The 14758-nt window shown below is 39.2% G+C and overlaps 1 protein-coding gene across 4 annotated transcripts in view; it reads right to left on the bottom strand.

Moving 5' to 3' along the window:
* PTPRZ1 (protein tyrosine phosphatase receptor type Z1) overlaps positions 1 to 14758 on the bottom strand; it is a 176904-nt gene that overhangs the window by 18194 nt on the left and 143952 nt on the right. For 2 of the 4 annotated variants that reach the window (XM_004741884.3, XM_004741886.3), the window contains exons 14-20: positions 13016 to 13107; positions 10266 to 10351; positions 7344 to 7364; positions 7069 to 7165; positions 3867 to 3949; positions 2450 to 2584; positions 1521 to 1655 (exon numbers count right to left, since the gene is read on the bottom strand). In XM_004741884.3, coding sequence (XP_004741941.2) covers positions 1521 to 1655; positions 2450 to 2584; positions 3867 to 3949; positions 7069 to 7165; positions 7344 to 7364; positions 10266 to 10351; positions 13016 to 13107 — 649 coding nt within the window. The remainder of the gene's footprint in view (positions 1 to 1520; positions 1656 to 2449; positions 2585 to 3866; positions 3950 to 7068; positions 7166 to 7343; positions 7365 to 10265; positions 10352 to 13015; positions 13108 to 14758) is intronic. The other 2 variants (XM_004741885.3, XM_004741887.3) reach the window with 1 other exon arrangement.

The raw sequence follows: 14758 nt of genomic DNA, 5'->3' as shown, positions 1-14758 counted from the left end.
CCACGCGGAGGTGCGCGCCCGCAAACACACACATGCACGCGCACCGGTCCTTGAACAGCAGCCGGAGTTCGGTGGCACAGAGGGAGGTACAAAAATACGCGGTCGCTCGTGATGGTTACTTGCACGTGTGAATTGGACTAGCCTATGGTGGTTAGTAGTTTGGCCAAATACCAGTCATGCCAGAGGTTCCCATCAGGATTTCTCTCTTCTTTTTTTTTAAGATTTTATTTTATTTATTTTTAAGATTTTATTTATTTATTTGACAGACAGAGATCACAAGCAGGCAGAGAGGCAGGCGGGGGTGGGGGGGGAGCAGGCTCCCTGCTGAGCAGAGAGCCCGATTCGGGGCTCCAACCCAGGACCCTGGGATCATGACCTGAGCCAAAGGCAGAGGCTTTAACCCACTGAGCCACCCAGGTGCCCCTAAAGATTTTATTTTTAAAAAGTCATCTCTACACCCCATGTGGGTGTTCACAACCCTGAAATCAAAACTCGCAGGCTCTACTGACTGAGCCAGCCACAGGCTCCTCCTTGTCAAGGTACTTTTTAGGTGTGATTAACATTAAATTAATAGGTTTTGAGCACAGCAGGTCACACTCAGTGATGTGGGTAGGCTTTCTCCAACTGACTGAAGGCCTTTAGAATAAAGACTGAGGTTTCCTGAAGAAGGAATTTTCTTTGTGATTAAAACATAAAAATGTTGCCTGAATTTCTGGCGTGAAGTCAATTCCTTTAAAATCTCTCTCTCTCAGGGTGCGGGGAGGCTCAATTGAGTGTCTGACTCTTGGTCATGATCTCCGAGTCATTTAGCCCAGTGCTGGGCTCCAAGCTCAGCACACAGTCTGCTGGGGATTTTCTCCCTCTTTCCCTCCTCCCACTCACACACACACTCTCTCTCTCTAAAATAAAATAAATAAAACCTTAAAAAAAATCTCTCTCTCGGGGCGCCTGGGTGGCTCAATGGGTTAAGTCTCTGCCTTCGGCTCAGGTCATATTCTCAGGGTCCTGGGATCGAGCCCCACATCGGGCTCTCTGCTCAGCAGGGAGTCTGCTTCCTCCTTTCTCTGCCTACTTGTGCTCTCTCTCTCTGTGTCAAATAAATAAATAAAATCTTTAAAAAAAGAAAAAAACCTCTCTCTCAATGTCCATCACATACCAAACACACACACACAACAACACGTTTCTCTGCAGAACTCTGATTTATGTCATTGTTTTTCTTTCCTTCCTTGTTTCCATCTGTGGTAGTTTTAGTTGGAGGTGCAGTTCTCACGAGGAGCAGGAACCTTCATTTTTGCCTCACACTGACAGCAACCACCGGCACCATGACCAGTGTGGCTCTAAAGCCCTGGTGGGCCCTTAGGACCTCGCAGACGCCTCTGAGGATGAGATGTGGCTGTGATAAGAACTCTTAATGCCTTTAATTCTCTACCTTTTCTGCCTGTCTGCTTGTACTACCGGCTCACTTAAAAAAACACCAGATGTATTACTCAACTGATGATGTCCTTCATTTGTGGACTCACCTTTTTTATCTTTGTGTTTCTTAAAGTAAAACTCCTCACAGTATAATAGGCAAGCATTTGAACACTCTTCTGAGTAACCAGAAAGTTCCCATACTCTTCGCTACCATCAGCAGGCCAGTACTGGTCACATTTTCTCTGTAAACGAGAAAGTAAAGATGCTATTTCCCTATTTCAGATGCTCGATGTAAGAGCTGTCCCTGAAATCAGCAGAAGTCTAACAGCGGGACAGGAATGGACTCCCTCGCTCTTCCAAACAGTTTCTTTTCTCTCTATGTGAAAAGAGTTTTAGGGATTTTTAGGGAGACTGGGGAGAGAATTACAGAGCTGAAAGACTTGAAAGGATCTGGTCCAAACTTCCCCTTTCAGATGAGGAAAGGGAGGCCAGATGTACTGAGTCACTATGAAGCAGAACTAGAATCCAGCTGCAGGGAATTAAAATCTATTTCACTCTGCACTGCTTTGCAACCAGCCCCATTTTCTCACTGTATGAAGAATGCATTTAAGTAGCAGACAGCTAGGGGGCGCCTGGGTGGCTCAATCAGTTAACTGTTGGACTCTGGATTTCCACTCAGGTGGTGATCACATGGTCCTAGGATCAGGCCCTGCATCTGGCTCCATGGTCAGTGGGGAGTCTGCTTAAGGATTCTCTCTCTCTCTCTCTCTCCCCCTCTCCCCTACACCCTGCCCCCCCACTCCCTCTTTTACTAAAAATAAATAAATACTAAAAAAAATAAATAGCAGATAGCTTGATTTATATGAAACTTGCCATCCTACAACGTTAAGTTTCCTTTCAGCTGTCGTACTTACTAGAAAGGAATCCTGATTAGCTTTCTTAACTTCTGCTGCTTCCTGATGTTGACTCTATTAAAAGCAACTTAAAGCACTTCTGAGTACTATTTGGGGGATGAGATAATAGATTACCTACATACCCTTCCTTTCTCCACGAGGTTGGTTATCATGACGATAACTTCCACGTTGTGCTCCCATATCATTCTCCAGAAATCTTCAGCTGTGGATTTCAGTGGGCCTTGGGCAGCAATGTAAGCTTTTGGTCTGTTGTAACCCTAAAGAAACAAATGACAATCACTTTTTTACTAAATTACTGATTCTCTACCATTTTTGCTGTTCAATATATATGCTTTTAAGGACAGTACATTTTCTTCTATAAAGAGAAACCATAAAAAAGAATCCTGCAATGGTGGAGAAACTTGGTAGTACTAGCAAAGACAGCAACTCTTTAACTACGACCTTTTGGAAAAAAAAAATTGTCTTTGCTTTGATACAGACACTCTTCTCTACACCTTTAGTCTAAGTACATTTAATCTAAGTCTATCTACTACGCGGGTCTTTAATTGTGATGCTTTGAAAGGCATCTGCGGCTCAGCAGTCTACAGAGTTGGGAAATCCCGTCTCCCTGCTGGTTCTGAGCCGGGCTGATCACTGCCAGCTACCCTCCACCAAGCTCTCACTGGCACCCCAGATGCTTTACAGACATTTACCCAAATCCTTGCAAAATGGAAGCATCACCCTTGATCTGGAGACGGGGAGAAGCTCAGGGGAGTTAGCGGCTTTCCGAGCTTTCCTGGCCACTCAGGGACAGGGTGGAATGCAAAACTGGTTCTAACCCCCAAAGCCCATGTTGGATGTGATGCACACACTTCACCCTCCGGAAACAAGGGGGGGCTGCCTCTACCAAATCTGCTGTATGTTTTTATGTGGTGCTCACTTCGAATTAACTGTTCCACACAGACTGAACTCGAAGGCAGCTAGACTGCGAGGTCAGGTCAGGAAAATAACTGAGCTCTTCTGACATGCAATTGATCACAGTGAAAAACCAGTCAACTTAGTCAGTGGTCTGTGGTCCCCGGAGAGCTCTAATAAGTCCCACATAACTTGGTATCCTGAGAAGTGCCAGAGATGATAAGGTCGATAGCTGGTTTAGTGATCACATGTTTGCCTTTTGGCCAGGATTGCCTTGGGAATCTCTCCATCAGGATTTGCTGATCATGTGCTATCGAGACAATATTTGGCTGGGAACTGTGGGACATTCAAAATAAGTGGCTGTCCTATCCCTCACATTTAAGGAGTTTTAAACCTATCCAAACATATATAAACATTCTACCTTGAACATTCATTTCCAACCTGAATGACCTCTCACCCACAAGAGGAAGCAGGGCAAGGTTCAATCGGAAATCCATTACCCATGGAATGTCCTATTGCTGATTTGCATCTTCTATTATCTATCATACAACCCATGCATTAAGCACCATGTAAGTAGAACTCAGTGGTATAGTAAACTCATAGTTCAACACAATTTCATAAATGTTTCAATTGAAGCATGCTTACGTCAACATAATTGGCATTGATGTAATCAGTCAGTTTGCCATCTTTCTCAGCAAGTTGTGCAAGCTTAACCCTACTATGATCATCTGTAATAAGAAAAAGAAAATATTTCACTATACCATGGACTACTTTTCAGCATGAAGGTCATATATGTTTACATAACAATACCTCAAATACAATTAAAATAAGTGCAAATATAATTTACTTTTCATAGGCTTTATGGCAATACGGAGATGACAAAGACCAATCCTTCAGCAAGTTGTCTAATCCAGATCATGAGCATGGACTTCTGTCCAGAAAAAAACGCTTGGGCATCAAGGGAGGTGAAAAGCATGAGGGGGGACTTGAAGACAGAGATTGTGTGGCTTTGGGATGATAATAAACATATTCATAAAGGTTGGAAGGTGACATTGGCGTCTTAGATGCGTTTCTAAGGATGGATCTTGGGGCTGTGAACAGCGGAGAGCCACTGAGAGGGAGAGAAGCGTGTCGGAGGGTGTCTCAGAAAGCTAAGGAAGGATGGCAGCCTATACACTCCCGAACTGGAGGCTGGTGGAGGAAGAGAGAGTCGAGAGGGAAGTAGAAGGGACTTGGGAAGTTTCTGTAAAGGGTTCTAGCCAACAGCTTGTTCAAGAGCACAACCTCAAAGAGCTGCTGCGCACAGTGAGGCAGGAGAATGGCTGTCCGGCGAAAGGACGGTAACTCCGGTGAACTGTGGAAATGGAAATGAGCTGAAATGGGGACTTTGAGATTAACTTCAGTTCTACAGAGAAATTATATGCATTTGGAGGAATGACATAATAAGAAAGGGAAGTGCTTCTGGAAGGAAAATTGGTAGTTTCATGGGGCAGAATTTATTTATTCTTTTCAAGAATGAAGACATGAATATAAAAAAAAAAAGTGACTACAGTCCAAACTGGGACAGTAGAGAGACATCCTGGGTTATTACTGCTTCTAGGACAACAGCAGCTCGGAGAGCAGGGAACGGCTGCAGCAACCGAGATATGGCAATGGAAAGATAGGTTTGATGCCAGGCTGACCTATTTTTTGGTGTATTTTGGTTCTAGAATTTTTAGAGAAGTATTACTGGGTAAATTTTCTTCATTTCTACAATAGGACTGTGATTATCTATGTGCCAGGTCATTTCAAGGATTAAATGAAATCATGTATTTACAGAGTCAGGTCCATAGAAGGTGTGCAACAAATGTTAGTGTCCATCCCCTTCTGAATTCCGTGGTAGGTGTTTTCTACTTAGCTTGCAGAGGGAAGAGTTAAACAACCTCACCCTGTCCAAGCAGCCGGTGAATTTTTATGTGCAGCCAGGAAAGCTGCTTCCATTGAGGAAGACAAACATGAAGCAGAATGTCCTACCAAACCCTTCTAATAAAAATTTGTGTCATCCCTGTGGAAAGGAAGCAGCAACTATCCAAACTGCTTAAGAAAATGTGATAATAAAATGGGAAGTATCCAAAAAATATAAAGAACAACAACCAACACCAAAAAACACAAAGAATCCAATTAAAAAATGGGCAGAAGACATGAACAGACACTTATCCAAAGAAGACATACAGAAGGCCAACAGACACATGAAAAGATGCTCATTGTCACTGATCATCAGGGAAATGCAAATCAAAACTACAGTGAGATTTCGCCTCACGTCAGAATGGCTAAAATCAATAACACAAGAAACAACAGGTGTTGGAGAGGATGTGGAGAAAGGGGAACCCTCTGGCACTGTTGGTAGGAATGCAAGTTGGTGCAGCCATGCTGGAAAACAGTATGGAGGTTCCTCAGAAAGTTAAAAATAGAACTACCCTATGATCTAGCAATTGCAATACTAGGTATTTACCCAAAGAATACAAAAATACTGATTCAAAGGGATATATGCACCCCAATGGTTTACAGTAGCATTATCTACAATAGCCAAATTATGGAAATAGCCCAAGTGCCCATGGACTGATGAATGGATAAAGAAAAAAATGGTACGCGCGCACACACACACACACACACACACACACACAGGAATATTACTTAGCCAAGAAAAAGAATGAAATCTTGCTGTTTGCAACAACCCGGATGAAACTAAATTATTATGCTAAGTAAAATAAGTCAGAGAAAGACAAATACATACGGTTTCACTCATAAATGGAATATGAGGAAGAAAACAAATGAGGAAAGGGAAGAAAAGAGAGGGGGGGGCAAACTAAGAAATAGACTCTTAACTATAGGAAACACACTGATGGTACCGCAGGGAAGGTGGAGGGGAGATAGCTTAAATGGGTGGTGGGGATTAAGGAGGGCACTTGTGATGAGCACTGGGTGTTGTGTGCGAGTGCTGAATCACTGTATTATACGCCTGAAACCAATATCACACTGTGTGTTAACTAACTGGAATTTAAATAAAAACTTAAAAAAAAAAAAGGAGTGCAATTTCACTTTCACTGGCTTCCAGGATGGAACCAGAACTTAAATAAACAAGCTGGTAACACTGTGTTCATAGGCTTCAGGGAGGCCCACCGTAAGGAAGGAGAGGAGTATGAGTTTTGGGGGAGGGGCTGTAGATGGATTTCTAGAGATGGAGGGGACCATATAGGAAAATAAGAGCGAACATAAGTAAACATGAGATGCTGTAAGATGGAAAAATACGGTAAATTTCATAGGGAAAAAAACAGATAAATTTGTATTAAGCGAAAGAGACAGCTGCTCCTAGGGAAAAGAGAGAGAGAGAGAACAGCCAAGAAATAAAGGGAAAGCAGAAATAAAAAAGAACAACTCGCCGTTTATAAGACCCCAGGAAGAATGGCAAGAAAGGGAAGAAAAGGCTAGAAGGGAAAATAAATTCTAAAGAAAATCTATTGGGTTAGTAAATTCACCTAGAAGTAAACAGATCTCAAGTGAAAACAGGACTCGGGACTAGAAAGGACAAGCGAGACCCTAAGAACAGATTTAGAGCCCACGGGGCTTAAAGAAGTGCCTTGACTACAGTTGGAGTTTGTTTTGTTTAAAGGAGACCTGTCGTTAATTGCAGGCTGTAATTCAGTTAGAGGACTCTAATGCCACGTGCTCGCTCACACAAGCCCGATTCCCTGATCCCCAGGTCCGAGAACAGCGCTACCGAGGTCTTCTGGCAGAGGTGAGGACAGCGTGGAAGACCCTGAGACTGGCAACGCTAACAGAGCCCGGACAGAGCTGAGAAAACACTCACAGGCAACGATATTGATGTACCGGTTCTTGTGCTTGTTGTCAGGGTGATTGGAGCTGTCTGCTGTGATACCTAAGTCCACAGTACAGCTCTGCACTTCCTGTAAAGAAAGGTACGTAGGACATTTGAACACCTACCCTTGCAGACAAAGTGCCTTAAAAATATAACATAGAAGACAACACAAACAAATCAGGCTATCCCCCAAAACACTTTTTTTTTTTTTTACATGTTATAACTATTTCTTGGCTAAAATAAAATGCAGTGAAATAATGCCTTACCTGGTAAAACTCTTTCAGTGTCTAATGAGGGAATGAATGCCAAAAAAGTAAAGAAATCAAATTCCACAGCACACGACAAATGAGAAAAAAAAGCGTTCATATTAGGTTTACAATGGAAAACTATGATCATGCAATATATACATTTGTCAAATTGTAACAAAACGGAATGTTTCAAACAGTTGCATGCAAATCAAAACTTCTAACAATTGGGAACCTTAAAATTATGTAAAAAGGAAAAACAATAACACTTTTAAAAGGGGACAGTGGTATAATAATATGAATATAAAAAATGCAGATGGGAAACACCATATATTTGATGACACATTTTGTTGCATTAATCGGATTTGCTGATATCCAAATACAGTATTATTTGGCCACTATAGCACTATTTGAAACTCTGAATTAGTGACACATTTTTTTATTTATTTTGAGCAATTTTAAAGAGTAAACAGCTTCCTATTAGGTGGTTTGTAACAGATTTAGAGCTGTCAGAACATTAAAAATTCTTATAAAAATTTTTAAATTGCATATACTATATCATTTTGAAACAAAATTTAGATAGCATTACTTTCAACATATTTAATTAGTAGACCTCTTTTTAATTCAAACTTTGAGGGGTTCAGAGAAATTATTTCTGCCAATTATCTTTTTTAAATGAATTAAAATCCTTTTCAGAGATGTTTTCTATCTAAATACATTACGTAGGAACTTACGATTATTTAGTATTAAGATAATAACATGAAAGCTTTATAATTTCTGAGAAAGCATATAACCCAAACGTGAATCTGACTCATCGGCAAATGGCCCAGACCTCCTATAGATAAGCTTTTCAGGCCTTTTTTGCAGTTAGCCATTCTGACTCTAGATTTAAATACAACTTAATATTATGAACCACTTAAAAGGCATAGCTTTATTAGTTATTAAGCTAATTATTAAGTTAATGAAATGTTTTCTTGAATTAGACTGTGAGTTAAAAGCAATGGAATTAAGAATAAAATGTGGTAAAATGTGGTAAAAATGTGGTTATTTTATTAATTTAATTATTGTGAACTGATAAATAATATTGAAAACGATTTTATAGTCATTAAAACTCTGAATTTGCCTTTGTGCATGGGCTATCAGCAACTTTTATTATAAATTGTCTATTTCTCCTTGTGGTTTTTAACATCTGGAAAATGAAACCCCTCCTTGACACATTCTCCCTCTTTCAATTACGATTTGTTTGATGCGAGTCTAACAGTTTTTGTAAGTTAACACGGCATCACCTACCCTCTGGTCTCTATTATGGTAAGAAAAAATAATTTGATGTTTTAAATATGTAATTCTTTATATTATTCCATTTTACTTAGTCATTACCTCATACTGCTTTCTATCTCAATGACTGAGATTTCTTTTAAGATTAAATGAATTGGTTTGGGACGCCTGGGTGGCTCAGTTGTTTAAGCGTCTGCCTTCAGCTTAGGTCATGATCCCGTGGTCCTGGGATCGAGTCCTGCTCCCTGCTCAGCAGAGCCTGCTGCTCTCCCTGCTTGTGCTCACATTCTCAGTCTCTCTCTCTGACAAATAAATAAATCAATTCTCTTAAAAAAAATTATGAATTGGCTTCTATTATTATTAATTTAGTGAAAATGTATCACATTTCACTTCTATTTCTTTTGATTTCTTAAAGTTTTCTAATTTATGGCATTTTCCTTCCCTAAACATATCTTGGCTGTTGTGACTCCTGGGAGGCAGTTGCTGGGTGCAAGGGAGAGAGTGGGACACCCTCTGATCAGGATCAGAGCTCCAAGTGCTTCGAAGAGGGAAGTCCGTAGAACACTTCTGGGTTGTGGGGGTGGTGTGGACAGAAAAGCAATGTGATGTTTCCTAGAGGGGAGGGGCTGGAGGGGAGGCTCAGGATCCCTTGTTTGGTGGAATGGAAAGTATTATGTTTGAAAATCACAGACCCAGGTTTGAATCCCAAGCCCTGCTATTTTTTAAAATTAATTAGTTTTTCATTTAAATTGAAGTAGAGTTAACATGCAGGGTTATATTAGTTTCGGGTGTACAGTATAATGATTCATTGATTCTAGACATCGCTCAAGGCTCATCATGATAAGGGTCCCAGCTCTGCCATTTTGGAGTTGTTAACTGACTTCTACGGAAGCGGATTTTTATCATTAATATGAACAGAAATAAAAATCAACTTCCAGAGCTGGGTGAAGATTGAATATAGAAGCAGTTTAGTGTGGGGACCGGCATATTAGGGAGTGCTCAAAAATGGTAACTTTTTATGTTTGTGCGGTTGTCATTGTTAACTCTGGGTTTATGATTCCTCATTTTGAAATTAACTGATAGTTTAGTGGGCCATGATAAATTTGCAGCAAATTTCTCTGCCTCTTCTAATGAAAAGCATTTTATGGAATATTACTAGAAAAACTTTTACTGATTGTGCAGTTCAAATGTTTTTTAGAAATGCATATTTTCTTGAGGATAAGATGGGACTTTACCTTGAATAATATTTATTAGACCTTGCATAATAAATGCTTCTGCATTTATACTGATGTAATATTTACAACTAAGAGTTTAAATGTACTTTGGTTGAAAATCATGAAATTTAGTAGTTTAGTATAATTTATATAGTTTAAAAATTAAAAGGAGTCAGTGTTACTAATTCAGGTTAAAAGAGGAATAGTGGAATTCTGTACTTTATGGGAGGAAATTAGCAGTTTTTTATCTACAACAATAACTTGGCTTTTAAAATGGAAAACCAGTTTTCTAAATTATACGGTAACCATAACACATCTAAACACATAAGTGATTACAGAACTAATATTCTTCCTAGAAGTGAAAATAGTCTTTAAGTCAAGAAATAGCCTACTGTTTAATCTTTTAAATTTGCTATTTTCCATATTATTTAAAATAGGCATATTAAAATCATACCTCAAATTCTTCAGTAAACCCACTACTTGCATGTAAGTCTGCAACATGCTTTGGAAAGTGCTTTATTGGAATTGCTCCAACATCATCTAAGTAAATTAAAAAAAAAATTAGTTTGGAAAGGATAATTCAACAGAAAAGAATATGCCCCTCACTTATACAATTTATAAAGTGACTTCTTCTCAAACAGCTTCAAAGTTCAATTATTCCTACAATCCCAAGGTAATTACAGCTTTCAATGAAACATTAAGCGACAATGATCAATTTTCCTCCAAATTTATTATCCATCATAACTTGCATTTTATAATTCTGATTTGATCTTGAATCTCTTTTCCGTTCACACTCTGAAGAAACAAGAATTAGTTTTTAACGTTAAATAATGAATACCACCAAAGTGTCACATCTTATCAAGGGAGTGCATCTTTTTTTGGGTAACTTTCTTTAACATGAGTAGGAGTTGCATTTTTGTTAACACATTTAACATGAATATGATTTCTGAGTAAAAAAAAAAAAGTAGAAATATTTTCAATTTTACCATGAACTAGACCTAATATATAGTGTAATTTCAGTTTTATAAAATTACATAATTTAATGTTTTACAGTTAGTCAGATGTTTACATGTGAAAACATTTCTTCCTTCTCTCTATAAATAAAACATTGATATGCAGACTATTCATTAAGGATTATGCCAAAAACCTTTGGGACTTTTAATATGTAAGATTTCAAGAACTCTAACTTGAAAATATGCTATGTAAACAAAGTCATTGGATCTGTTAATTAATTGTGAAGGGGCCAAATTATTTTACTGGCTCTGTTTTTTTCTCCCCCACCCCTCTGGAAAGACTTTCTTAGATTAAACATATTACTGGTTCACAGTATGCAATTTCACAAGTGATTTCTCTGACAAGGAAATATCAAACACATTTCACTAGAAACACTTATTTACATCAACAGATGTTCAGCATCTAGGCCATTTAATATTTTTAAGCTTCAGTTACCAAGAATTTGTTGATTTTTTTAAAAAGTAGGCTCCATCTGTTCTCTCTCTTAGATAAGCGTACCTGAATACTAAAATTGAATTAGCCAGTTAAGCTTGAGAAACACAAGACAAAGGTGTAATTCTGCTTTCACATCTGCCTAAGGATCTTGCCTGGAAGTAGCTTTTATAATTAGACAAGAAAACAGAAATAACTTGTCACATCTAAATCATTAGCTCTTCTCAAAAGGGTCCTTCAATCCCATAGATGTTATCCTGCACCGTGAACCTCTTTTCACAACCAAACAGACTACTTTTTAGTTACAGTCACGTGGTTTGGTCATTTCTTTCACGAACTGGTCTGCAAGTGAGACTAACATAGCTTTTAGTTTCTGATTCTACATGAAAAGGCAGGTCTCTGGGTGACCTGCAGCCCAGGTGACATGAGGAAATGCCCTTGATCCCAACTCTTATGAGAAGCAAGACAGGGGCTTCTCTTGGAGTTCCTGGCCAAGGTCCTGATTTGGGATTATTTATTGATAATAATTACCGATATGGGACTTGGGGTGATAGCATGTTAATTTGCTTACCCATGCTGACGGCGTCTGTAGACGAGGTATGAAGGGGAAGGGAACCAAAATGCAACAGACACCTGAGAGCTGCCCACCTCAGAATTCTGAAGGTGTTAATGAGAAAGTGTGCTGTACTAGAATAACGGTACAGAGTTTTAAAATATTCTAGAAAAACAGAAATAAGTGGTGGCTAGGCTCAGAGTGCATCAAAGAAATAAGCCAAATACTTCTAATTCCTATGCCCCCCTGAAATTACACAGAAAGTGCTTCCCTCTCTCTTTTTTTAAAATGTCCTTTAAATCTTAAGATTTCAGAAGATAACATCCTGTGGAACTTGGGCCTCTACCAATAACATATAGAGTCTCAGTCAATTTAAAAAGACTTCCTTCTGTTTTCCCTGGTTCGGTGGTTTTCTGTGTCTTTGTTTTATCCTCTACCCTCCAGAGCTTCATCCGTGGTTCACATATTTCTAGGCAGTTCCTTTTTTGTTACCACTTTTCATTCTGAAATGTTATAAAATGTTAATCAAATAAGTGTCTGTGATCTTAGCAGGGTGAACTCGAGGGTCAACGGATGTCTCAGTCAAAATGACCCTGGCTAATTCCTCAATATTGTTAACCAGGTAAGTTCTGCTAAAAATAGACAGTCTTCAAACTGTTTGACATTGTGACTTTCAGAATTTCAGGCAATTACACATTCTTTGTGCACTCGTGTTTTTCTTTTTATAATTTTTTTTCCCCCTACGGTAGTTAAGGAAACTCTTCTCACATAAATTCAGATGATGGGAAAGAAACTGAGCTTTATCCTTATCTTTGTTATTTTGTCCTATGCAGCCTTACTGCATTGGTTTAGTCTGACTGTCATGGTTCCGGTTTCCACTAAAATACTAGAAATGACTGAAGGTCAGCCTTATTCCTAAATAATATTTTATTGCTATGTTTATGGTTAACAGACTATACCTGAATATTGAGTTATTTTGCCATATCATCTATATGGTTAAGAATGTTCAAAATTAATGAGAATAAGATAGAAACCTTAATGCCTGGTACATGGCAGTAATAAATGCTTTGGGCACCTGAAGTATTTACGCATCTCCTTCAGAGCCATTTGCAAAGTATTTCAGTCAGGACAAACCTTCCTGCATTATCCTTTTCACTCAACATCTAGCCGCTACTGCTACTCGTGGTCACACCTGAAGCTATTACCTGAAATTGGAAAGATAGGTGTTGGAGGTGTGGATATTACTCGAGGAGATGTGCTGTCTTCTAAATAAAAGTGTGCAGTCTGGAAGCATTTCCTGGAAAGAAAAAAAGCAATTTATTTACTAGCTGCCATAAGACACCTTCTGAGCTGCTTGAAAATTATGGCAGAAGTTGCCAGAATTAAAACATAAATGGAAAGCTATCTCTATTTTACAAAACACGAAGTATTAAAGACTTTTATGATCTCCAAATGGATCTCAATTCTACATGTGTCAGATGCCACCGTGTGAGGAACTATCAGACACGCTGAAAGCAGAGATGGCAATTGAAGTTGTAGTTGGTTGGCACCCAGTGAGATTTTGCCGGGCTAAGGACACTTCAACACCTTGGTTACTCTCCCACGGTTGTGACCTACCAGTGTGTCCCGCCACCTTGGACTGGACTGGAGTGGAAAAAAGCCTAAAGCTTTTTTCATTCACTATTTAAGTGACTCTACCTTTTTGAGCATATTCAGCTGCTAGCAAAAGGTAGCTATGACTATGCAGAGATGTAATTCCACAGTGGTAATCTTTTGATGGAAAAGGAAGACAGCTTTGCACTGTGAGTATGGTAATGCAGTAACGACAGAACAAAGTGAGGAAATAATGAGCCTATAACCAAAAAGAGGCGTGATTTTCTTTCCAACAGATGCTAGCCTTGTTGACGAGGGTTTTGAGAATGAATATATTGGGAATCAACGACAACTATGACCTGCAATGTCACCTGAATCTATTTTCATTCAGATAATAAGAGTAACATCTGGTAAGAGCACACCACACACTATTGAGAAGAGCAAAGAACCAACTGCTGCTTTAAACTAATGCAAACCATACTTAATTAAAAAAACTTAGATAATTAGAACTGCTAATGACACTCTTTGATGTGGGTCATTTAATTTATTTGAAATATTATTCATGAGTGGTTAGGCTTAAATAGAAATATCTGTTTGGGTAAAAATGCCAATCTCCTTTTCCATTTAAGATTCAAGCTACAAGATATTTATTCTAATGCGCTTTAACATAACACTTGTTCTTACAGGACACACCTCAATTGTAAAATTCTTTCAGTAATCAGTTCCCTGCATAAAATTCTTCAGTGGCCTCACCATGGAATTAGAATGATATTTGATTACTTCAGCGAGGGTTATAAGACCCTCTGTGACTTGGTCCCCCACCTACATCGGGGTGTCCTCTCCTAACACCCCCCACTACTAGGCCCAGGCCCACACTGGTCCTCTGTTTCTCCGTCTAAGAGGACCCATCAGTTCACGTTAGGGCCTTGGCTCTTGACATTCCTTCTGGTCACCTGCCTCCTTCCCATCATTTTTGCACTAGCTCAAATGCCACTTCCTGTGACAGTCCTTCCCTGACCATGTTGCTAAAAGTACCAGCTCATGCCTCCAAGTCACTATTATCTTCCCTTTTGTTGGCGTTGTGTCACTTACCGCATTCCAAAATTCCCTACTTATATATTTGTCTGACATGGTTTTAGTTGCCCTCATCAGAATGTAAGCCACACGAAGGCAAGGGGCTTTGTCTAAATGCAGTGTTAGTCTTCAGTGCAAAGAGCAGTGGTAGGTGTCTCCCCATCTGAAAGTGGTAGGTGCCCCAAAATATTTGCTCAAGGAGTTCACTGCTATAAGTATGAGTAGTAAAAAATTATGTAGTTTATTTGTAACCTTAATATCACAAGCTAAAAAAAAAAAAA

The sequence above is a fragment of the Mustela putorius genome, unplaced genomic scaffold (assembly GCF_011764305.1).
Source record: "Mustela putorius furo isolate JIRA1106 unplaced genomic scaffold, ASM1176430v1.1 tig00003845_pilon_pilon_pilon, whole genome shotgun sequence".
In the NCBI taxonomy this organism is placed as follows: Eukaryota; Metazoa; Chordata; class Mammalia; order Carnivora; family Mustelidae; genus Mustela; species Mustela putorius.
Note: the sequence above shows the minus strand (reverse complement) of the source record. Positions and strands in the feature narration are given on the sequence as shown.